General features: G+C 47.2%; 1 protein-coding gene across 2 annotated transcripts; it reads left to right on the top strand.

Moving 5' to 3' along the window:
* Nucleotides 1–1,676: 1,676 nt before the first annotated feature.
* On the top strand, nucleotides 1,677–24,342 carry LOC131561056 (hexokinase HKDC1-like). 2 transcript variants are annotated; one of them, XM_058810141.1, is made up of 18 exons: nucleotides 1,677–1,899; nucleotides 5,391–5,553; nucleotides 10,198–10,346; nucleotides 10,808–10,927; nucleotides 11,769–11,864; nucleotides 12,502–12,601; nucleotides 13,209–13,392; nucleotides 14,800–14,955; nucleotides 15,680–15,913; nucleotides 17,273–17,577; nucleotides 17,844–17,992; nucleotides 18,082–18,201; nucleotides 19,617–19,712; nucleotides 19,797–19,896; nucleotides 20,653–20,836; nucleotides 21,517–21,672; nucleotides 23,265–23,498; nucleotides 24,114–24,342. In XM_058810141.1, the coding sequence occupies exons 1-18, from the start codon at nucleotides 1,837–1,839 to the stop codon at nucleotides 24,256–24,258; spliced, it is 2,754 nt and encodes a 917-aa protein (XP_058666124.1). In that variant the 5' UTR covers nucleotides 1,677–1,836; the 3' UTR covers nucleotides 24,259–24,342. The 2 variants fall into 2 exon arrangements, with proteins under 2 accessions (XP_058666124.1, XP_058666126.1); XM_058810143.1 differs by lacking the exon at nucleotides 11,769–11,864.
* The last annotated feature ends 60 nt before the right edge of the window (nucleotides 24,343–24,402 follow it).

Raw genomic sequence — 24,402 nt, 5'->3', positions numbered from 1 at the left:
GAGATTAATAGAGGAGAAGTGAACCGTGCTTTCTGGCTGCTAGTGTGGCTCATTCTCTTCTTTCTTTTCTCTCTCTCTCTCGAAGATCAAAGGCCTAATTTTAGAACAAGCCCTATTTATGGACTGCTCAGCCACTCTGTCTGCTTTACTCTTGTTCTAGAATAATGGAAAATAAATAGAGCTGGCAGGATCTCCCAGTGTCCAGAGCTCATCCCTGATGCAAGGCAGGAGGAGAAAAAAAAGAGAAAGACCTTTCCTAGCAGAGGTTCTGTGTGATTTGTCTGTGCAGAGGGAATTCCCCTCCCTCAGCTCTTTCAGTCTTTCCTCGTGATCAGAAGCTGCAAAAATGTGACCTGTGAGTGCTCCTGATGCTCAGCAGAGCAAACTCCTCCTGATCCCTGCCACAGCTGACAGGACTGGGCAGAGTCCTCTTTGCAGGGCTGCTGCTGAGTTTGAGCTGAGTGTTGGTGTGTGTGCCTCTGGATTATCCTCCTGTAGATGCAGCCCACCACGATCAGTTGTACTTTTTTCTTTTTCCAATAGCATGAGATGGTTGGGTCCACTCTAAGCTATGAACTGATGTGGCCAGACATCCTTTCTACTGACTGGCTGCCCCTGCCCTTCTCTGGATCTCTAGACGATTCCTACCACTCACTAGTTCTTTGTGTTTCCTCACATTACTTGGCACTCCCCCTTTCCTCTTCTCCCCCTGCTGTTTTTCTATCTATTGAAATAATTTTTAATTGTTACCTTGTTCTGCAAAATTCAGGGTGACAATTGTCTGCAGTGGCTGTGCTCAGTTCAGCTGAACAGTTACTGGGGGGAAACACATTGTGTGTAGGTGTAGTTTGAGGGTGAGCCTCTCATTACCCCATGAAAATGCCTTTTACTTTCTTCCTCTCCTTTGTGTCAGCATTTCACCGAGTTTCCTTGGGATGATGTTTCCATGGTCCATATCACTCGATGCAGTGACAAAATCCTGGAAACAGTGGTGTATTCAGAATGGATTTGAGAGTGATGGTTAAAGGCTGTGTCAGACTCTGATGGTGTAAGGAAGCTGCTCTTGCATCCTTCAGTGGGGCAGTGTGGTACCCACGCTGCTTTCTGCCAGCTAAATCTCTCCCCTCCCCAGGTTTTGCAGCACTGAGGATCTTCGCTGCTCTGGAGCTTTGGGAGAAGGGAGAAGAACCAGCCCAAAACCTCCCTGCTGGGAATTGCACAAGAGGCATTCCAGCTGGGGGCAGGGGTCTGTGTGTCTCTGCTCTTTACACGGCTGAGGCTTAATTGGTACAAAGCTACAGATAAGGGTGCACTGTGCAGGGCTGGAGTGAAGGTAACTCATGCAGAAGAGCTGAGCAGAGGGAAGAAGTCTCCTAAGCCGTTCAGCTGCCCAGATTGCCGGCAGCCCTGGCCGTGGTGGGAGCCTGTCAGCCCCTGGAACGGAGCAGGAGCGGGGCGGGCTGCGTAGCAACTGCTTTGAGAAGTGGTAACAATTCCCAAGTGGGGCAGTAACAAAATCGATTTTTCTCCCCTTCAGCTTGGCAGCTCTCCAGGTGCCTGCTCTGGCACAATGAAGTGTGTGGCTGGGGAGGGAGGGAGGGACTTCGGGGTGATGTGTGGGGGTGTGATACAAAGAGGCACAAGTTTAATCACTGACCCATCGCACTGCATGGATTTATTTCTGGACTCAATTTCCCAGGAACTCTGCTGTTGCACACGGGGAAAAATGCCTCTGCTGAAGTTTCTCTAGCTCCAGCTTGGTGAATAAAGATCTGTCGCTTTGGAGTTCCTCCCAGCAGCTCTGTCACTACTGACTCATCCATCTGCTTCAGGAAAATGTTTGCTGTCCACTTGCTAGCTTTCCATTTCACAAAGCTAAAAGAGGATCAAATAAAGAAGGTAAGTTGCAGCGTTAGCTGGTTGCTATTTTAGGAGCTGTGTTACCCAGATACAGAGGGGTCTGCAGTGAGTAATGCAGACCATATAATGGCATTATCCACTAAAACCATTCAGCCAAATGGGGCAGGAGGTGTTTAGACCTTAAACCACCTGGTGAGTGTGAAAATAGGTCTGGTTAGTGGTTTTCCATGCACAGTCGTAAGTGCTCTCCCAGTAATGGAGCAAATTCTCTGCAGTAAGGGAAAGTGCTTAAGCTTTATCTGGCATGGTGTGGAAGAGCCCAGAGGACAGAAAGGATGACTCTGGCAATGTATCATGAATGATGGGGTTTCTCAAGCTGAGCAGGAATCAGGAGTCAGTCACGTAGCAGGGACAGGGAAAACCCCTGTGGTCTTTGGTCTGGGTCTGCTGAGATTCAGGGGAGATTTCCAGCTGATGCTGGGGTTCCTGTGCCTCCTCTGTGGTTATCCAAAACTGGCTAATCCCTCTGATGTTTACAATTGGAAAAGCTTGAGATGGCTCAGACCTGGAGCTATCAGTACTGGGAATGAGCTGCCTAATGGTTGCTCTTCCCCAGTCTACTTTCACGCCACGCTGAAATGGGTTTTTGGGCTTGTGTCCATCATGAGACCATGTGAGACCTGTAAGCTCCATGGCTCAGAGGTCCTCTGCTTTGTGGACATGTCCCCTCTGTATTCCTGGGGTCCTCACTGAGTGCTGGCAGGTGCCATTGCTGCCAGGCTCCATCCTCTGGTTTCTGGGAAGGTGGGAGCTGGGGCTGTCTGTGGGTGTGGTGGGAGATCCAAGGTCCTGGTGCTTGGATCTGCTTCCATCACCGAGCTCATCAGCAAAGGGAGCAACTCCAGCTTCTCCTGTCTGTGCCCAAGACATGGAGTGGCCTGTTCCAAGGAGGACTTCTTCCATTAATTCTGTTTTGGAGAGAGGCATTCTGAGACAGGTTCTGGTATCTCAACAATCAGATGTCCCTGACTCAGTCCTAGCCCTTTTATCCCTGGGATTTAATGTGATCAGAAAAAGGCCTCACTGCCCCTCCCTTCTATGAGGAGCTATCTCTTACCTAGACAGAGCTATTTCTTCATTCTTTTCACTAAGGAAGAGAAAGACCTTGTGGAGCAGTGCTTGGGTGGAGTGGGCTTTGCGGGGAAACATCCAGCTTGCAGTTGAGTGAGGACAGTGGAGACGAGGGAGCAGAGGAATTCTGGCAAACAGAGCAGAGGAATTCTGGCAAACAGAATTTTGCTGCTCTGGCAAACAGAGCAGAGGGATTCTGGCAAAAAAATTCAAGGCTGCATTAAAAAAAGTCAAAAAGTCTTTCTGTAAGGTGCAGACTAGCCCTTCCTGAAGGCAAGAAACCACATGCTCCTCAGACTTCTCTTACAGGCAGCCTAGGGTAGGATTTACAGAACAGAGCTGATTCCTCGCTTATCAGAAAGAAATGTCTTCCCACCTCTCCCTCTCCAGGCTTATTTACTCTGTGGTGGCAAAACCCAGAGCCTCCTGCCATGCAAACAGAGCTGTTTCCATAAATGAGGCAAGGCCCTGTTCCTGTGCCATGGGAGGGGGTGACCAGTTTGGTTTAGCACAGCCTGGCCGTTCCTGTGCTCACCAGTGAATGGTTCTGAGAGCAGGGCCTTGCTCAGGCTGTGAACCAGCAGGATTTCCTGGGCTCTGCCTTATCTGGTTCCTTGGAAAGGACTGTCTGCTCCTGGGGTTGTAGGTAAACAGGGTGGGAATGCAGTGTCTGGGCAGCAGGGAGCTGGTGCAGGTTCTCTGCAAACAGACACGGTAATTTTTATTACTCTTGAGAGCTTTTCCCCCACAGGGGTTTCTGTCACAAGGCCATCTGGGTCTGTGTCAGAGTGCATGAGTGCTGCATGTCTCCAGTCACTGCATTTTCTCCAAAAAATCAGTACAGGTGCATAGGCTAAGATGATGCATCCTACACGGTGGTGGAGCTTCAAAAAACCATTGGAGGAAATCAAATACTTGCACAAACAAGGACTACAAATACAAATCTGAATAACAGCCTTTTCAAGGCACAGCTGTATCCAAAGGCAGCTGCTGCTCTGGGACAATTGGATATTGTAGTTTAATATTTTCTCCTCTGTGTGTGTGTTAAGTGAGTGCTGGAGTGACTTTCAGGATCCTGGCTCTTTCTGGTGGGTCATTGCTGACCATCAGTTTAAAATGGCACTGTGAATAGGTGATTAGTTTGTACCTCATAAAAATAGGTAGTAAAATAGTCCAAACTGCAGCAGAGACCAACTTAGCTACAACCTGCATTGCCCTCTGTTTAAACAATGCAGCCTTTTAAATCCAACCATGGTGGGACTTTGTATGTATGTGTCAGTGCCAGCAGTGTGTGCTCCTTAAGGAAAAAACCTTTCACTTTGCCCTGATGAAGCTGTTCATAAACACTGATTAACCTCTCTGCCAGTTTATTTGAGCTGCTTCACAGATATTTGGAATTCTTTTCTATTCAACTGCCTTCTGTTTTGATGTATTCTGTGAGTTACAGACCTTTAACAAAGGGTATTGATTGTACCCAAAAAAATCTGTTTTAGATGTAATCCTAGAATCACAAGAGAATGGAGAGCAGAGCTGGAGTGGGAAAAAGGCTTTGAGTTCCAGCCTGGCATGCCAACAAAGTTAATTGTCTGTGGAGTGAAGCAGTAGCTGAATAGACATTTTTGAGCTGTGGCTGACACGCTTGGGTGCTGATGGCATTTTCTGGAGAGGTCAAATTCTCACCAGATTGACACACTTTGCAGTTCTAGCTCATTGCATCTCTAGCAGGAGAGGGTGGTGTGGAAACAGCTTGTCAGGGTACCAAGCAAATCTCATGGCTTACATAGATTGTCAAGTTACTGAGCCATCAGAAGAGCTGGCCAACTTTTGGGCAGTGATTCACCAAGGCTGCACTAAACATTTCCAAACCAAAGTTTCTTTAGAAGAGTGAATGTCCTGATGATGAGCTTGCTTACAATGACAATCATGAGAACTTCAGCACTGAGGCTGAAAATATCTGGTGGAGTTTGAGGGTCCCCAGGATAAGGGAAGAGATGAGAATCTTGACTCCAAGTTCTCAGAAGGCTGATTTATTATTTTATGATATTATATTAAAAGAAAATGATATACTAAAGAGAGAGAAAGAAGACATCAGAAGGCTAGCAAAGAATGATAATGAAAGCTCATGACTGACTCCTCAGAGTCTGACACAGCTGGACTGGGATTGGTTATTAAGTAAAAACACTTCACATGGAACCAATCAAAGCTGCATCTGTTGGCAAGCAACCTCCAAACCACATTCCAAGCAAGCAGATAATTATTGTCTACATTTCTTTTCTGAGGCCTCTCAGGAGAAAACTCCTGGCAAAAGGATGTTCATAAAATATGTCAGTGACAGAAACTGAAGCGAGCAAGCAGCGCAAGGAGCCTGCATGGCTGAGTGCCCCCCTCCCTCCCTGCAGGTGGACAGGTTCCTGCACCAGCTGCGCCTCCCTGATGATGTCCTGCAGGACGTGGCAGCTCGTTTCCAGGCTGAGATGCTGAAGGGGCTGGCCAGGGACACCAACCCCACGGCAGCAGTGAAGATGCTGCCCTCGTTCGTGCGCTCGCTGCCCGACGGCTCAGGTGAGTCCCTGCCCAGCCCTGCTGCCAGCAGCACAGCACAGCACAGCACAGCACAGCACAGCACACACACAGGGCAGCCAGGGCACCCACTGAGAAAGTGTGTGCGCTGATACTGAGCCTGGGGATGGGATGGTGGGGAAGATGGAACAGGAAGCCTTATAAATATGATTGCCTGGCAAAAGATTTTGAGAATATGGAAACTGTAAGGGAGACTGAAATGAAAGCAAGCTTTGAGATCCCTCAGTTACTGAACAACTGGAAAACAGTGGTGTGGCTGCCTGCAAGTAATCCCCTTTTGATGGAACAACACCCTCTGCTTGCAGACAGGCCCAAGGGTCAGAGCAGACCCTGCCAGCTTGGCAGAAGGGGCCCAAAGAGGAGTTTTTATGGTTTAAAATGTAACACAGTATGGTAATGTAATGATTCTTATAAGCTGTATGTATATGCTGTAGGATTTGTACATTGTACCAGATTGGTTAGTGAGAATCAGAATATTCAACACAGAAGAAGATTTGTGGTATTGTAACGGGAACCTTACTCTCTTACCCCTTTTACTCTCTTATGCCTTTACTCTTTTACCATTTTACTCTCTCACCCTCTCACCCTCTCTGCCCCTCTCTCCTCTCAGGCCTGCTCCAGCTGTGTCTGGCAGCTCCCAGCAGGGCCCTGCACCCAGGCCCTGTGCAATAAACCCCAAATCCCAGCAGGGCCCTGCACCCAGGCCCTGTGCAATAAACCCCAAATCCCAGCAGGGCCCTGCACCCAGGCCCTGTGCAATAAACCCCAAATCCCAGCAGGGCCCTGCACCCAGGCCCTCTGCAATAAACCCCAAATTCCAGCAGGGCCCTGCACCCAGGCCCTGTGCAATAAACCCCAAATCCCAGCAGGGCCCTGCACCCAGGCCCTGTGCAATAAACCCCAAATCCCAGCAGGGCCCTGCACCCAGGCCCTGTGCAATAAACCCCAAATCCCAGCAGGGCCCTGCACCCAGGCCCTGTGCAATAAACCCCAAATCCCAGCAGGGCCCTGCACCCAGGCCCTGTGCAATAAACCCAATTTCCTGACCTGGCTGCAGAGATCTCTGCTCTCCATCTGTCCCGACCATCCATCCCTGTCACTCCTACACTGGCAGAGTGGTTTTTCCCTTGCAGCAGGTGGATTTTGGCCTGGAGCTGCTTGTTGGAGGAAAGGAGCTGGGAGGTGCTCAGGAGCAGCGTCTCCCATCTGTGCTGGCGCAGGCCTTGCTGCAGGAGCTGTGGTGGACATGGCAAGGGCAGCCTCTACAGCCCAGAGCCTGCGGTGCACTCTGTCTGCTGGGGCTCTGGGATGTGCGACCCGGCCTTGGGGCTGCAGGGAGGGCAGGACGCTGCAGTGAAACCCCTCAACCTGCCAAGGGACGGCAGCAGGGCGTCCTCAGAGCTGGGACCCACAAATTCTGCACTGCTTCTGCTAATTCCCCAAAAAGTGATCACTTCTGCCCTTCCCTCCTTGCCTTCTCCATTGGGATAAACTGCTCCTGGATGGGGTCTGCCAGGAACTGCTCTGCTTCTTCAGCTGAGACTTGAACAGACAAAGTGCAGTGTTGTCCTCTGGGAGGATGTGACATGAGATAGGAACTAAAAGCTCATCTTGTTTGGAGAAGCATGCACATCCAAAATAAACTCCTCAGCTGGCTCCTGGCAGTGCAGGCTGACAGAAAATGGCATTTTCCCCAGGTTTAACCAAGTTAATTTGTGCAGGATTCTGTGTCTCACCAAGATCAGGACTCGGCGTAAACCAGCTGTGCAGAAAGCTGAAATGTTAGCTTTGTACCTTTCCACATGACTTTGTTCCCTCTGATGGTAATTTCCCTGCAATTAAATGAGGAATAACAGCTTTAATGGCATAAAAAAGGCATTTGAAGGTAAGTGCCTTGAAATGAGGCATGTCTGAGAGAAGCTATACACAAACTGATGGAAGGGGGCACTCTTCCTTTGCTGCTGGCTTTGCCAAAGAGAAACAAGTCCTTTTTTAACCCTTGCAATCTCAGTGTCAGTCACTGGTCCTGGGGTCTCACAGGTCTCAGATGCTGTTTTGGAACAGCAGGGAGCCCCTGGGGCCAGGAGACCTGGAAAATTGCATGTAGGGTCATCAGCAAGAGCTGATGTCCCCCAAGGCCAGGGTTGGATGGTGCTCTCCTGGTCTGTGTGGCCTTTCCTGTGTGCCAAGGACATGCTGCAGCATCCAGCTGGGCTATATCCTACTGACACGCTGCCCACTCCAAATAGAACACTGATTTTTCTATTTTTGCCCTCTGGAAAAATCCTTGTTGGTTATTTTGCTGCCAGACTGGCTAAAAATTCCAGCAGGTTTAAACCACTCAAACTTGGATGGTTATTCCTCCATTATTTATTATTATTATTATTGAGTCGTCCTCCTTCTCCTCCTTCTCCTCATTCTTCTTTTATTACTATTACTATTATTATTATCTTAGAGATTTTTTGGTGCCCTCAGTGTTGCTGCCTGAAATGACTCATTTAGAGCATCTTTCATAGTTTAGGGATTAACAGTCTGACTAATGTCACAGTTTACTGAGTAACCCAATCTGCCTCCTCACCTTTGATAGCAGACCATGGTATTACAGGTAGAATTTCCTGCTTCCTTCCCTTTCAGGACCAGATTTCATCATGTTTGGACTGTGGAACAAAGATCATGCAAGGCTAGGCACATACCCCACTGTGTTTTCCTTTTGGGAAGGGCATTTTCCTGTGTGTGGGATAAACAAATTTTATTGTAGCAGCGAGGCCAAGCTGTCCTTCCATCTGAGGTTTGCTGCTGGAGATGTGTGTGTCTGAGCAAGCCTGTGAAACCAAATGGGGCTTTCACAGAAACACCAAAAGAAAAGGAAAAGGATTGTGTTGGTTGGCTTTGGGTGGCAAATTGGCTTTGCCCCACTTGGAACCTGACTTCTGCACTAGAGCTGAATCTCAACATAGGTCTGCAAATCCTGCATCCTCTACTGGATACAGGCAATGACCTTGTGCCACGCTTCAGGTGATGGTTTGGCAGCCCCTGTGTGCAGGGGGAACAGCCCCAAACTGCCAAACAAACATTGAATTAGCTGTTACACAGCAGGCTGAAAGGAGAGACCTGATCTTGCTGAGGGTTTCTCAGCCCTCCTGATGCTCCCAGGCCCATCCAGGATCAGGATTTGCCATCCTGGGGCAGGAGAGGCTCTGGCAGTGCTGAGGGAGGGCCCTGGGCTGTGGCCATCAGCAAAGCACCTTGTTGAGCCTTTGCTTTTTTTGTTAGGGTCAGGATTAAATGTGGGAGATGGTATTTCTTGTTCAGATTCAGATGTTTGTTAGCTCTTATTTATACTGCAGTTTTATAAACTGTGTGTTCTACAGCACCTCACTGTAATAAACTAAAAATGGAGACCTATCTCTCTCTTTACAAGGCTTTTCAGGGGTAAATGGTCTAATTTAAAATTAGACAGTTTACCCTTAAAAAATAAGAAATGACACTTATATTATTTTTACTTTTAACCTAATAACTAACTATCTGTGGCCCACAATGTGGACTCTTTAATCTAATTACATAATACTGCTTAAACTTGTGAAGAAGAAGGACTAGTTTCTGTTTAAAAACTTCTATCTTGTTTTATGTGTATTCTATCTTGTTTTATATATCTTATTATATTCTAAAACTTTAAGTTTTCTACTATGTGATATTACACACTTCTATTCAAAAATGGAGACCTATCTCTCTCTTTACAAGGCTTTTTAAGGATAAGTGTCTAATTAAGAAATGTCTAATTATTTTTACTTTTGACTTAATAGCTATCTGGGGCCTGCAATGTGGACTTTTCTTTTTCTAATTACATAATACTGCTTAAACTTATGAAGAAGAAGGACTGGCTTCTGTTTTAAAACGTCTCTCTTGTTTTATGTATATTCTGTCTTGTTTTATGTATATTCTGTCTTGTTTTATGTATGTTCTATCTTGTTTTAGGTATATTCTATCTATATTGTTTTATACATATTCTATCTTGTTTTATATATCTTACCATATTCTGAAATGTCAAACTGTTTTCGACTATGTGATATTACACACTTCTATTCAAAAATGGAGACCTTTCTCTTTCTTTACAAGGCTTTTTAAGGATAAAGTGTCTAATTAAGAAATGGCACTACAATTATTTTTACTTTTGACTTAATAACTATCTGGGGCCTGCAATGTGGACTTTTTTTTCCTAATTACATAATACTGCTTAAACTTATGAAGAAGAAGGACTGGCTTCTGTTTTAAAACGTCTGTCTTGTTTTATGTATATTCTGTCTTGTTTTATGTATATTCTATCTATATTGTTTTATATCTATTCTATCTTGTTGTATGTATCTTACTATATTTTAAAACCTTAAACTCTAAGTTTTCTACTATGTGATATTACACACTTCTATTCAAACTACACACCCATAACTTCAGTCCTGTTATTTAATTTTGGAAGTCTTCTATACAGCCTTAGGTTAAACGTAGTGTTCTTTTGGGGGCCAGTGCCTGTCAGCACACAAGGTCTCAGATTGCCAGTTTCCAGGGAAGTCCAGCAGCCCCTGGGCCATCCCTGTGGCCATCCCAGTGATGTTGTTGTCCCCTGTGTTGCAGAGAAGGGGGAGTTCCTTGCTGTGGACCTGGGGGGCTCCCAGCTCCGTGCCCACCAGGTGAGGGTGTCTGATGATGGCAAGCAGAGCAGCCAGCTGGAGAGCAAGTTCTACCCCACACCCAAGGAGGTGACCCAGGGCAACGGAGCTGAGGTAGGACACTGCTGCTGCTGCTGCTGCTGCTGTGCTGTTTCTGTTATATTTTCTGAAAAATCCTCTTCACCAGGATTTCTTCTCCTGGGAAGATGAGGAGCCTCAGCTTCTCCATGCTTTGCTGCTCTTGAATGTGGTCTGGAGATTGTTTATCCAAACATGTGAATTGTTTTTAATTAATGACCAATCGCCATCAGCTGTGTCGGACTCTGAGGAGTCAGTCACAAGCTTTCACGATCATCCTCGTTAAACCTTCTGATAGATCCTTTCTTTTTCTTTAGGATAATTTTAGTATATTATATTATAGCATTATAATACAATACAATGTAATATCAGCCTTCTGAGAACATAGAGTCAGATTCTCATCTCTCATCTCGTCCTAGAAGCCCTCACAAACACCACACTGTGCTGCTGCTGTACCTGCCTGTGGGACACTGCCCAACCGTCCTCTCTTCCTGCAGCTCTTTGATTACATTGCTGACTGCCTGTCAGACTTCATGGAGACCAGAAACCTGAAGCAGAAGAAGTTACCTCTTGGCTTTACGTTTTCTTTTCCATGCAAACAGACCAAGCTGGATGAGGTAAGATGCATAAGAAATGCTCTTGTCGAGCTCAGCTCCTTGCAGAGTCTGGAGAAGCTGCTGAGTGCAGGTGCTGCTCTGTGGCTTTTATCTGGGGTCATGTTTAAATAGCTCTCTGAAGAAGGCAGGGATGACTTTCAGGATTTAACTAGACCTGACTATCCTTCAGTGGTTCATTTCTCATCTCAAGGCAGCAGCATCTTTAGGCTAAAGCTATTCTATTGCTCAGTCAGTACTCAATTCCACAGGAACCATGTGTCCCTGTATTAACACTGTTAGAAAGAGATGTGCACTTCTGTGTCTTGAAACATTTTTATTTTTTTAATCACTCTCAGTTTTTTGTTTGTTTGGTTTTTCTTTTTATTTTTTTTTTTTTTTATTTACAGTTGATTCTGAATAGGAAATACCTGTAGCCGAGCTGCTTGAAATACTTCTTAGGGAAATAAAAATTATTTTGTGTTCTCTCATTCTAGCCTCTCTTATTTCTAGGGGTCTGTGCTTTGGGCTCCAGTCCTGCAGACGCTTTTTGCTTAATGCTCTTAGGCTGTGATCAGCATAGGAAAGCCACATGTGCTTCAAATGAAGCACAGGGAGACACATTTACAGAATTGGGACTTTATGACTGTACCTTTTTGGCTGTGTTGGTACTGACAGGCACCCCAAGGTAGGATGTGACTTGGAGGTTGGTACTGACAGGCACCCCAAGGTGAGATGTTCTACTCTGACTGATTTTGGCTGAGTTTTAATAATGGACTTCTCCACACACTTCAGTCTTGACTGGCTTTGTGGTTTGTGTGCTAAAATTGGTGTGCTTTTGGGTCACTGCACTGTTTCTTTTCAGGGGGTTCTCCTTGAGTGGACAAAGCACTTCAGGGTCCGAGGAGTGCAGGGCACAGACGTGGTCAGCTCCCTGCACAGGGCCCTCCAGAAGCACCAGGCAAGTCCATTGATGGCAATTTTCAAGGTCAGCAGTAAGAAATTATTAAATCTGCCCTTCAACTAGCCGACAGTCTTTGGATAACACCATATTTTAGTATTTTGGAAAGCCTTGCTTTTCATGTTTGATGTTATTGGTAACACCAGCCAAGAAATACAAAGCATCTTCCCATATCTTGATTACTTAGTAGCAAAGAGGAAGCTGCACAGCCTCAATGGAAGGGCTTTCTGCTCGAGTGTGGTGTTGCTGCATGTTGTAGCTGCATTTCTGTGTGTCTTCTGTCCCACCTGGTGGGCTCTGCTCAGGTGGTAGAGGATGTTGTCCTTTCACACAGCACAGTATCACAACACTCACACCAATGATGTGTCACTTTTCTGGCAAATGAGGTGGGATTGGGGAAAAACAAATCCTTCAAGCAAAGAGGCTGGTGAAACACTTGAGAATGCAGAGACATTTGTACCCTCACAGGGCTGTGGGAAGAGTGTTGTAAAAGGAAGCAGCGTCTTCCAACCAAGGAGTTTTCCTGAATGAGGCCTTCAAAGTGCAGCCAGGGAATATGTCTGCATGCTGGTGTTTTATCACAGAGGAGGCTTTCTGAGCTCTTCTCCCCGTTAATCACCCATCTTTCTGCCCTTAGGACATAGATGTTGATGTTTTGGCCCTGGTCAATGACACGGTGGGAACCATGATGACTTGTGGATATGATGACCCGAGCTGTGAAGTTGGACTCATAATTGGTAATTTTTTCTGTTCACCATGAAGGGATTTTCCCCTCTCATTTGTTGAATTACTACAAATTTGAAGTAGGAGGGAGTTTCACAATAGAGGAAAGAGCAGAAAGAAAATGGAAAAAACAATGGTTGGATTTTCCAGCCTGGCTGCCTTCTGTAAAGCAGCTGTTTTTATGCTGATCACATTGCCATCAAATACCACAGTTCCCATTTTGTCTGGGCTCAGTTGTGACCAGCATACTAAACTTTTCTGCTGACTGTATAGAAAATTACTGTGTCTGTCCAGAGAAAGCTGAATTCCCCTCACGTCTGGTAGTTAGTACCAGCTATGCTTTCCACAGTTTCTCCATTTCATGCACTATGATGCCTTTTATTAGGCACACAGAAGTACATTTGAAAGAGAAAAAAATGTTTTTAAACAAGTCAAACCTTAGAATAATTTCAGTTTTTTTCATTCCCTGTGAAATGATGATTTCACGGGTGCAGGTGGCCTATATGAGCATCCTGTGCCACAGGGTTATGTGTTTGTGTTTTCTTCCAAGGACAATATACTGACTTATTCCCAAACAAAAATCACACATGGAACAAACAGTGGTTTGTCCAATACCCACAGGGACTGGCACCAACGCCTGCTACATGGAGGAGATGAGGCACATCAGCCTGGTGGAGGGGGACGAGGGCAGGATGTGCATCAACACCGAGTGGGGGGCCTTTGGGGACGACGGTGCTTTGGACGATCTCCGCACGGAGTTCGATCGGGAGCTGGATCTGGGATCTCTCAACCCTGGAAAACAACTGTAAGTGACTCCCTGTCTGAGCTCCCAGAGTGCTTTTCCAGTGTTTGCCCCTTTGGAACAGGAACTGTGTTAACAGTACCTGAGATGACGTGGTGGTGGTTCTGTGTAATCCAGATCTTTCCCTTCTGGAGAGGGTGAGTGCCTTTCACAGCTCCCTGCTGCAGGCTGTTGTGGTGGGATTTCAGGGTTTATCTCAGAACCCTGGGTCCCTCTGCTGATAATTCCCTCCCAGGTGTGTCAGACACCTCTCCTTTTCCCTCCCCTCCCCTGGAATTCCAGAAAGGCATCGAGTGATTGGCAGATTCAAAGGATGCCCTCCACCCCTGGGGGGCATTGGGCCATCCAGGTGTCCTTTGTCCCTTTGTCCCTCCCCTCCTGTCCCTGCTTGGTGGCTCCCTACCCCTTCCCTGCCCCTCTCCTGGGGTTCAAAGGAGCAGCAACCACGGGCTCAGGGAGTTCTGCTGGAGCTGGTGCTGCATTCAGAGGCCTGTGGGCCAGAATAAAGCTCTGCATCCAAACCCTCCATCAGAACCGACTCCTTTCCTTCACCATCCCCTTAAAGCTTCTCCACAGAGGGAAACCTGAGGAGTGGCCCCTCTTAAGGAAGGAGGCTCCATCCTGACACCACCAGAGCTCCTGCAGGCCTGGCCTTGTCTCCATGTGGCCAGCTGTAACACCCAGCCGGCCCAAAGTGTCTGTGGGGTGAAACACCACACACCCAGCCGGCCCAAAGTGTCTGTGGGGTGAAACACCACACACCCAGCCGGCCCAAAGTGTCTGTGGGGTGAAACACCACACACCCAGCCGGCCCAAAGTGTCTGTGGGGTGAAACACCACACACCCACAGCCAAAAGTGTCTGTGGGGTGAAACACCACACACCCAGCCGGCCCAAAGTGTCTGTGGGGTGAAACACCACACACCCAGCCGGCCCAAAGTGTCTGTGGGGTGAAACACCACACACCCACAGCCAAAAGTGTCTGTGGGGTGAAACACCACACACCCAGCCGGCCCAAAGTGTCTGTGGGGTGAAACACCACACACCCAGCCAGCCCAAAGTGTCTGTGGGGTGAAACACCACACACCCAGCCAGCCCAAAGTGTCTGTGGGGTGAAACACCACACACCCCACAGCCAAAAGTGTCTGTGGGGTGAAACACCACACACCCAGCCAGCCCAAAGTGTCTCTGGGGTGAAACACCACAGTTGCCACTATTTGGTTCAGCACCAAGGGTCAGAGAAGCTCAATATTGTCCTGTACACAATATTGGTAAACTCCAATATAGCAGCCAAGGGATTGCTGCTGCAGCTGCCCATGTGGTGGTAAATCCAGGTGGTTACTCTGCTATGATGCTGTGCAGGAAAAGATCTGATGAACACCTCCTGAATCCTTCCTGTGCTCCATTCCAGGTTTGAGAAGATGATCAGCAGCCTGTATTTGGGGGAACTTGTGCGACTCATTCTCCTAAAGATGACCAAGGAAGGTCTGCTCTTCAATGGGAAAGTGTCAACAGCTCTTCTTACTAAGGGCAAGATTGAAATGAAGCACGTGTCTGCAATGGAAAAGTAAGAACTTGTAATACACTCTTAGCCACTCTCAAAGTTAGTATTCACTGGCACAGCAGTGATAATGAAACTGTAGCTAAAATCTGTGAGGGCTAGGAACAATCCTGAACTGCTTAGCTTGATTTTGCTTTTGCCTAGGACTAAAGTTGACCTTTCTGTTAGTGGGAATTGGTGTAACATAGTTTTAGCAAAGTACCACAGTAGCAGTGTGTTGGTAACCATCCCAGATGCAAGTTGTTCAAATAACCTCTCTGGAGACCTGAGTGTGTGGGACAACTGCTGCAGTTTTCAGCCTCTCTGATGTGGAAATCCTGGGGCTGTGGAGATGTAGTACAGATTATAAATCAGCTGATGGATGACTGCGTGGAAAACTGGGATTCTGATGGTCCTCACTGTCACTCCAGGAATTATTTTCTTTGTTGTATTGAGTAAAACTGTATATCTGTTCTTGTGCTCTCCTTCTTTGGACTGTTTTATCCCGTTCTCTTCTTGACCAGCTGATTGGTGTCACCAAGTGCTGAACCCCAGGAAGTTCAGCATTGAACTCTCTCCCCTGATACTTCTGGGAATGCTGTGGGAGACACATTAAACACATGGTTTATGGGAACCAATTATGATGCTGTCTGATAGGTTGTGTCATGTTCTCCTCTCATTTCTCTTTGAGCCAAGCTATTGATTTGTGAGTTTTTGCATTTGGTGATGAATTCTCTTGTTTTGGGGGCAGGTACAAGGAAGGCCTGAGCAACACAAGAGAGATCCTCGCCGAGCTGAAGCTGTTTCCCTCAGAGGAGGACTGCGTTGCTGTGCAGCACGTCTGCACCATCGTCTCCTTCCGCTCGGCCAACCTGTGCGCCGCCGCGCTGGCCGCCATCCTCACCCGCCTCAGGGACAACAAAAAGCTGCTGAGGATGAGAACCACCGTTGGCATTGATGGGGGGCTCTACAAAACACACCCCAGGTGAGCAGCAAAGAGGATTTGATAACGGCTATGAGCCTCCATCTGCACACGTGTGTCTGGCTTTTCACAGAACTGCTGGTTTTGCTTCAGCTTTGGGGTGAGGCCTAAGTGGCTTTGGTATTGCAAAGCTGTCCCAGGAGCTGTAGAATCTGGAGTGGGGTGGGAGCTGGGGGTGCTCAGCCTGGAGGAAAGGAGACTCAGGGGTGCCCCCATCACTCTCTACAGCTCCCTGAAAGGTGCCTGTGCTCAGGTGGGGCTGGGCTCTTTCTCCAGGCAGCACTGACAGAACCAGAGCACACAGACTCAAGCTGTACCAAGGGAAATATAGGTTGGATATTAGGAAAAGAGTGATAAAGTTCTGGAATGGCTGCCTGGGGAGGTGGAGTCCCCATCCCTGGATGTGCTTAAAAACAGCCTGGATGTGGCACTGGGTGCCATGGTTTAGTTGAGGTGTTAGGTATGGGTTGGACTCCATGATCTTTAAGGTCTCTTCCAACCTCATAAGGGAGGAGGCTCCATCCCACCACCACCAGAGCTCCTGCAGGCCTGGACTTGTCCCCACGTGCCCAGATGCAGCACCCAGCCGGCCAAAAGTGTCTGTGGGGTGAAACACCACACACCCAGCCGGCCCAAAATGTCTGTGGGGTGAAACACCACACACCCAGCCGGCCCAAAGTGTCTGTGGGGTGAAACACCACACACCCAGCCAGCCCAAAGTGTCTGTGGGGTGAAACACCACACACCCAGCCAGCCCAAAGTGTCTGTGGGGTGAAACACCACACACCCAGCCGGCCAAAAGTGTCTGTGGGGTGAAACACTGTGACCGTGTTTGCAGGGGTCCGAGGATAAGGGAAGAGACAAGGATCTGACTCCATGTTTCAGAAGGCTTGATTTATTATTTTATGATATATATTATATTAAAACTATACTAAAAGACTAGAAGAAAGGATTTCACCAGAAGGCTAGCTAAGAAGAATGATAAGGCTAGCTAAAAAGAAAGAATGATAACAAAAGTTTGTCTCAGACAGACAGTCCGAGCCAGCTGACTGTGATTGGCCGTTAATTAGAAACAGCCACATGAGACCAATCCCAGATGCACCTGTTGCATTCCACAGCAGCAGATAACCATTGTTTCCATTTTGTTCCTGAGGCCTCTCAGCTTCTCAGGAGGAAAAATCCTAAGGAAAGGATTTTCCCGAAAATATCATGGCTACAAAACGCCGCAGTGCCGCTGTTTGGTTCAGCACCAAGGTCAGACAAGCCAAGGCACATCCCGTACACAATATTGGTGACACCAACAGCAACCCATGCCCCAAAGGGCTGTGAGAGGCTCAGGGAGGGTCTCTGTGTCCCTGCCAGGTACGCCCAGCGGCTGCACAAGGCGCTGAGGAGGCTGGTGCCCACGTGTGACGTGCGGTTCGTGCTGTCGCGGAGCGGCAGCGGCCGCGGGGCCGCCACGGTCACGGCCGTGGCACTCAGGCTGGCAGCCCAGCGCCGCCGCCTCGACGCCGCCCTCGCCCCCTTCCTGCTGCCCCCCAGCACCCTGCAGCAGGTCAGGGACAGCATGAGGGCTGAGCTGGAGTACGGGCTGAAGAGGGAGGCGCAAGGCCAGGCCACGGTGAAGATGCTGCCCACGTACGTGTGCGGGATGCCGGATGGGACAGGTGAGGCTGGCTCATGAGCACCTGCAGGTGCTCAGGAAAGCTGCTTGTCTGTTTTTGGTGGGGAGGAGTATGCTAATTAATCTGGCACATCCCAGGGGATTGATGTTGTCAAACTGGTGCTTCCTGCTGTGTTATCTGTTATCTTCAGCCCCATGCTCAATGGGATAAATGCCATAGGGAACAGCGTGCTAATCATCGGTACGCTGTTCTGACTGGCAAATGTGCTAGGAGAAGCACCAAAATGAAATGCCTTTCTTCTCCTTCAGAGAAAGGAAAGTTCCTTGCCCTTGACCTTGGTGGCACAAATTTCAGGGTTCTGCTGGTCAAAATCAAAAGCGGGAGAAGAAGATCAGTGCAAATGTACAACAAAATCTTTGCCATTCCTTTGGAGATCATGCAAGGGACAGGAGAAGAGGTAATCTGAAATGGATGTTTTACTGATTCAGCCAAGCCCCAGTATATGGCATTACTTATGAAATTTTTATGCCTCTTCTTTCCTTCCAGCTCTTTGACCATATTGTCCAGTGCATAGCAGACTTTCTGGATTATATGGGGATTAAAGGTGCTCGGCTTCCTCTGGGCTTCACCTTCTCCTTCCCCTGCAGGCAAACCAGCATTGACAAGGTAAGGGCTGCAGCAGCTCTGCATCTGCTTGGTGAATGACATAATTTTGGGCAAGGCTGACTTGTGGGTCTGGAGAATTTATTACTTTGCTTTGCAAATCACTTGTGTTTCATGAGAAAATTATTGTCCTGTGTTATCCACCTGCCTATGGGAGGCAGAGCTTTCACTTTTTGTCTCTGGTAAGTGGTGGACATGAACTTGCTTTTGTTTTATAAAGATTTAGCCCTCATGACAGCAAAATGAAGTGCATGTTTTTAATAACCCAGGAACCTCCTTATGCTGCCTTAACTCCTCAATGGCATGAGATAACAAATGGCTCCTTCTGCTTGCTCAGCTACAGTCCCAGGTTGTTTTCCAAGCTGTGCTGCCCAGCTCTGACTGTGTAACTTCTGCACCACATTAGTTTCTTTGTGCTGAGTGGCTGTTGACAGACTTGAGCTTACTTGCTCAGCTTGGAAGAGTTGGCTTTTTGACAGATATAATATATTTTATCTTATCTGAAAAGACTTATGGATTTCCAAGAGGGGCAGGGGATGTTGTGCTGCTTAGTTCTAGTCAAATATGTAAGATACTGGGGAAATGAGAGACTGCTATTTTATTGAATGTTTTAATGTCCTGGTGGGGTTCAAAATAGCTTCTAAAGCTGGAAGTTAGTCTGCTCTGTCTCAATTTCCAGCTCACTGTTGAGAGTGTAGCAACAGGACTTGGCTTTTTGTGGAAACACGAATTCATGTGCTTTCTGAACCTACAGACTAGCATTTAGATCTTGACAAATGATTAGGAAGCAAATTCCAGAGTATTGATGGCAAACTGAGTGAGACACATCTGTGTCCCACAATATGTTGCTCTGTGTGTTTGGTCTTCTGCTGTTGCTAGAACTTGAGGGTGTTTCTTAATATCACCTTTTTCTCCCAGTTATCTTCTATGGGTTTTTTTCCCCCTTTGGACAGACAGTCCAGAGCCACTTAGGAAGTGCAAAGCTAATTACTTCATGTGACCTGGAAAACAACTTCTGTCAGGCCAGGTTGTTGTCTGAAAAGAAATAAATTAGTGTTGCCTGGAGTTGTGTGATCATACCAAATGTCCTTCAGGAAACAGCCCAAAAATTAACAGTAGATTCATTAATGTTTGATGGGTGATTGATGATTTACAACAAAAGCATTTTCCAAATGAGATTTAGAAGGTACTGAGTGCAGTGCCTTGACAAAAAACTGAGTAAACTTGGAGCCACTACCATCAGCAGTGGAGTAACAAAGACACACAAGCACAGCCTGCACCAGACACCCACAGTAACCTGTCCAGGGGAAATATGTCATTTGGGGGAAATAAAAAAAGCCTTGGGGTGGGAGGCAAGAAAAAGCTGATGCTTGCAATGTACAGTCTTCACTCATGGCTTTCTTTCTCTTCTGTTTCAGGGAACACTTGTGGGATGGACAAAAGGATTCAAGGCGACAGACTGTGAGGGGGAAGATGTTGTTGATATGCTGAGAGAGGCCATCAGGAGAAGAAATGTGAGCTGGTTTTTCCTGCTCATTTTGGTGTATTTAAAGCACCCTCACTCTGGCATTCCATGCTGATCGTGACTTGTGTTTCAGGAGTTTGATCTGGACATTGTAGCTGTGGTGAATGACACTGTGGGGACCATGATGACCTGTGGCTATGAGGACCCAAACTGTGAGATTGGCCTTATTGCAGGTACAAGTGGCCAAGTGGCCACTGTGAGAGGGAAGCACCATCTAGAGCTGGGCTTTGGCATCTCTAAACCAGCACCTTTTATTTGAGTTTGATATATTAGAGTATATATATTGATATATTAGTATATATTGATATACTAGTGTATATATTGATAGACTAGTATATATATTGATATACTAGTGTATATATTGATATATTAGTGTATGTATTGATACACCAGTATATATATTGATACACTAGTATATATATTGATATACTAGCGTATATATTGATATACTAGTGTATATATTGATATATTAGTATATATATTGATATATTAGTTGCTTGCGGTTCTTGGCAGATTGGTGTGGTGCTCAGCAGGAAACTTAACAACATCTGCAGCAGATAAGTTCCTGAACCTGTTGGATTTTTGATCATCTCTCTGGTGGTGCCTAACAAGTGTATGCAGGGTAAAAGAACACAAGCAGATAGAGCATGAATTCTTGTTTTGACAAGTTACTGTGCAGCCAGGTCACAGACCGTGGGGCAAGTAAATGTTTTTAAAAATCTGAATGAATTCTTGTTGGGCTTTTTAGATGATTCCCCCAATATGTTCCTCCAAGTTTTGATCCAGAAATATATCAAAGCATAGAATCATAAAATGGCCTTTAATTTGAGATGAGGCAAAGAGAACTTTAAGATGAGCACTGCAATCATCTTCCATAAGTTTCTGGTGCTGCTTTTCCAGCTGAAATCTTGTAATTTCTTTCCTTCCAGGAACAGGCACCAATGTTTGCTACATGGAGGACATGAAAAACATAGAAACAGTGGAAGGGAATGAAGGAAAAATGTGCATTAATACAGAATGGGGAGCATTTGGTGACAATGGCTGCATTGACCACATCAGGACAAAATATGACAGAGAAGTAGATGAAGGCTCCCTAAACCCAGGCAAACAGAGGTAAACGTGGTGGTCCTGATGCCAAGAGCCTGATGGAGTCAGTCTTCGAGAGACACTGGCTGCTTTTTAAAATGTGCTTAATGAATGAATAATCAGAAAGGAAATTTTAATATTGCATTTCTTTTGTTGCTTGGTAAGTAACCTAGATATAAAAAAAAAAAAAACCAAGGGAAAAGGAAAAAAACCAAAGACGTACATTGTTACCACAGCACTGTTTTCAGCTTAAAGCATTACCAAAAGTGCAGCTTTTAAGATTTCCCTGCAAAGTCTAGGTCATGCTTTGTTCCTCCTCTTAGGGTGATTTTTCAAAGGCAAAATACAACTGAAGCTTGTTGGGTAAAGACAATATTGATCAGATGTGACTCTGGTGAATGCATGCTGGGACAGGCAGGAGTTTCTCTTCAGTGTGGACTCTGGCTTTAACACAATATTCTGTTTAATATTGCAAAGGTTTTTTTCCTACTTCTGTTACCATTTGGCATAGGTAAATATATTGTAATTAATGTTTGCACTTGAAGTCTCTGCAACAGATTTTTGATGATTGAAAAATGGAGTTCCATGGCTATTGCTCTGCAAGGTTGGACTGCTTGTTTTGAGTTTATGGGGCATGTACATACTACTCGAGCTAAACAGAGCCATCTCTTTAAATGAACATTTTTATTCTTCTTTTGACCCACCAGGTATGAAAAAATGACCAGTGGAATGTACCTAGGTGAAATAGTAAGGGAAATTTTGATTGACTTAACCAAACAAGGGCTGCTGTTCAGAGGACACATTTCGGAATCACTCAGGAAAAGAGGAATATTTGAAACAAAATTCCTGTCTCAGATTGAGAGGTAAAGCTGTTAGATTTACTTGGTTTAAATCCTTAAAGTCGTCTGGGACACAGTCTTTTGCAAGTGTGGGGAGCCCTTTCCTTCAAGAAGTCAATTAAGTCAGTTACAGTTTTCTTCTTTGTCCATCCCCCACCTCCAGAATAAAAGTTAAAAATAAGAAACTGGGGAAGTCACAGAATTATTGCTGTAATTATATGAATTATCATTTCCTATCCACACAACTGGGTTATCTTGGATGCCTGAGCCATCAAGCTAAGTATTTCTTGTGGGACTTTAGACAGCACTTATTTAAGAAAGCAAGAAGTCAGTGATACATGAGTATGTGCACACCTATATATCTGTATGGTTACAATGTCTATTTGAAACTCTTTCTGCTGTGGAAAGCCTTGAAAGGAGGGTCTCAGGAAAGTAACAGTTGTGCGGCTGAGCTGGCTCTGCTCCCTCATGGCTTTGGGGTTAGGTGGATAATTACAGCTCATGATGCAGCCTAACATGGCAAAGGGCATGGCAGGAGCAGCTGTTCCATCTGAATTCAGTCAGAAACCAGCCTTGAGGGAACTGGGGGGTGTCAGAGCTGAGGTGGGCCCGTTTCCCTTGTTCCCGAGCTGTGTGATGTGAGGAGCTGTCCCTCACTGCTCTGTGTGTCCCTGCTGCAGGGTGTGAGAGCTGAGGTGGGCCCGTTTCCCTTGTTCCAGAGCTGTGTGAGGTGAGGAGCTGTCCCTCACTGCTCTGTGTGTCCCTGCTGCAGGGTGTCAGAGCTGAGATGGGCCCGTTTCCCTTGTTCCAGAGCTATGTGAGGTGAGGAGCTGTCCCTGAATGCTCTGTGTGTCCCTGCAGTGACCGGCTGGCCCTGCTGCAGGGTGTCAGGGCTGAGGTGGGCCCGTTTCCCTTGGCCCAGAGCTGTGTGAGGTGAGGAGCTGTCCCTCACTGCTCTCTGTGTCCCTGCTGCAGGGTGTCAGGGCTGAGGTGGGCCCGTTTCCCTTGGCCCAGAGCTGTGTGAGGTGAGGAGCTGTCCCTCACTGCTCTGTGTGTCCCTGCTGCAGGGTGTGAGAGCTGAGGTGGGCCCGTTTCCCTTGTTCCAGAGCTGTGTGAGGCGAGGAGCTGTCCCTCACTGCTCTGTGTGTCCCTGCTGCAGGGTGTCAGAGCTGAGGTGGGCCCGTTTCCCTTGTTCCAGAGCTGTGTGAGGCGAGGAGCTGTCCCTCACTGCTCTGTGTGTCCCTGCTGCAGGGTGTCAGAGCTGAGGTGGGCCCGTTTCCCTTGTTCCAGAGCTGTGTGAGGTGAGGAGCTGTCCCTCACTGCTCTGTGTGTCCCTGCTGCAGGGTGTCAGAGCTGAGGTGGGCCCATTTCCCTTGTTCCCGAGCTGTGTGAGGTGAGGAGCTGTCCCTCACTGCTCTGTGTGTCCCTGCTGCAGGGTGTCAGGGCTGAGGTGGGCCCGTTTCCCTTGTTCCAGAGCTGTGTGAGGTGAGGAGCTGTCCCTCACTGCTCTGTGTGTCCCTGCTGCAGGGTGTCAGAGCTGAGGTGGGCCCATTTCCCTTGTTCCCGAGCTGTGTGAGGTGAGGAGCTGTCCCTCACTGCTCTCTGTGTCCCTGCAGTGACCGGCTGGCCCTGCTGCAGGTGCGGCGCGTCCTGCAGCACCTGGGGCTGGACAGCACCTGTGAGGACAGCATCATCGTCAAGGAGGTGTGTGCAGCCGTGTCCACCAGGGCTGCCCGGCTCTGCGGGGCAGGGCTGGCTGCTGTCGTGGAGAAGAGGAGGCAGAACCGAGGTGTGGAGCGCCTGCAGATCACTGTTGGGGTGGATGGGACTCTGTACAAGCTCCATCCGCGGTGAGTGCCTCGGTGCCGCTTCCCTTTGCTGTTTGCTTGCTTTCACTGTGAGAACAGACCTGTGCCAGCTTTCTGCTGAGAGGATTAAAAACCTGAGAGGGGGGAAGGATCGAACACCTCTCACTGCATTTTGTCACTTCCATTTCCTAGCCAGAGGATCAAAAATTGTAAAGTCAGCTCCAGTTGCCACTGGGAGGCTCTTTTCTCTGGGAAATATTTATTTTCCTAATACTTATTTTCCAGTGTTTTGGTAGATTTCTACAATATCTGAGTCTCCTAGATGGAAAGCTGTCTTGAGTTTTTGTAGTTGGGTCAGTGTTCTGTGAGCAAGGCCTAGAAACAGCATTAGCTTTTGAGCTGGGAGGAGAGAACCTCCTTCAGGATCTCTGTGGATCTCTCTAAGGTGTGGGCAGTGTGTGGCATCATGCTGAACAAAAGTGAAATGGAGAAATAAAAATTAAAATCTGATTGTGTACAAAAGTTTGCATCTTTCATGAATAGGAGAAAAAGCAAAAGAAAGCAATGGCTGAGGTACCTTGTTTGTAGGTGAAACAAAGATCTCAGATCAGAAAGCAGCTGCTGAAATGTTCTGCTCTTCTCTCCCTTCCCTTTCAGTTTTTCCAGGATCCTGCAGGAAACAGTGAAGGAGCTGGCCCCTCAGTGTGACGTGACTTTCATGCTTTCTGAAGATGGAAGTGGGAAGGGAGCTGCCCTCATTACTGCAGTTGCAAAAAGGTTGCACAAGGTTGGACAGAAGTAGAAAGGAGAGGCCAAGGAACCCCAGCCCTGCCAGGCGTGTGCAGCAGGGGTTTGCTGGGTGGTGGTTCCACAAAGCTTTGCCTACACCAGCACAAAGGTAGCTTTTATTGGGGAGCAGCTGGTTTTGACCAACCAGGATTGTGGA

Source organism: Ammospiza caudacuta, chromosome 9 (assembly GCF_027887145.1).
Source record: "Ammospiza caudacuta isolate bAmmCau1 chromosome 9, bAmmCau1.pri, whole genome shotgun sequence".
Classification (NCBI taxonomy): Eukaryota; Metazoa; Chordata; class Aves; order Passeriformes; family Passerellidae; genus Ammospiza; species Ammospiza caudacuta.
This window is presented reverse-complemented; position numbering and strand designations above follow the sequence as displayed.

Bases quoted from the DNA above. Each gene is read 5' to 3' on its own strand.
- LOC131561056 (XM_058810141.1), top strand. From the start codon at position 1,837: ATGTTTGCTGTCCACTTGCTAGCTTTCCATTTCACAAAGCTAAAAGAG. The intron at 20,837-21,516 runs GTAAACGTGGTG...TTGACCCACCAG, and splicing joins CTAAACCCAGGCAAACAGAG to GTATGAAAAAATGACCAGTG. The intron at 23,499-24,113 runs GTGAGTGCCTCG...CTTCCCTTTCAG, and splicing joins CTGTACAAGCTCCATCCGCG to TTTTTCCAGGATCCTGCAGG.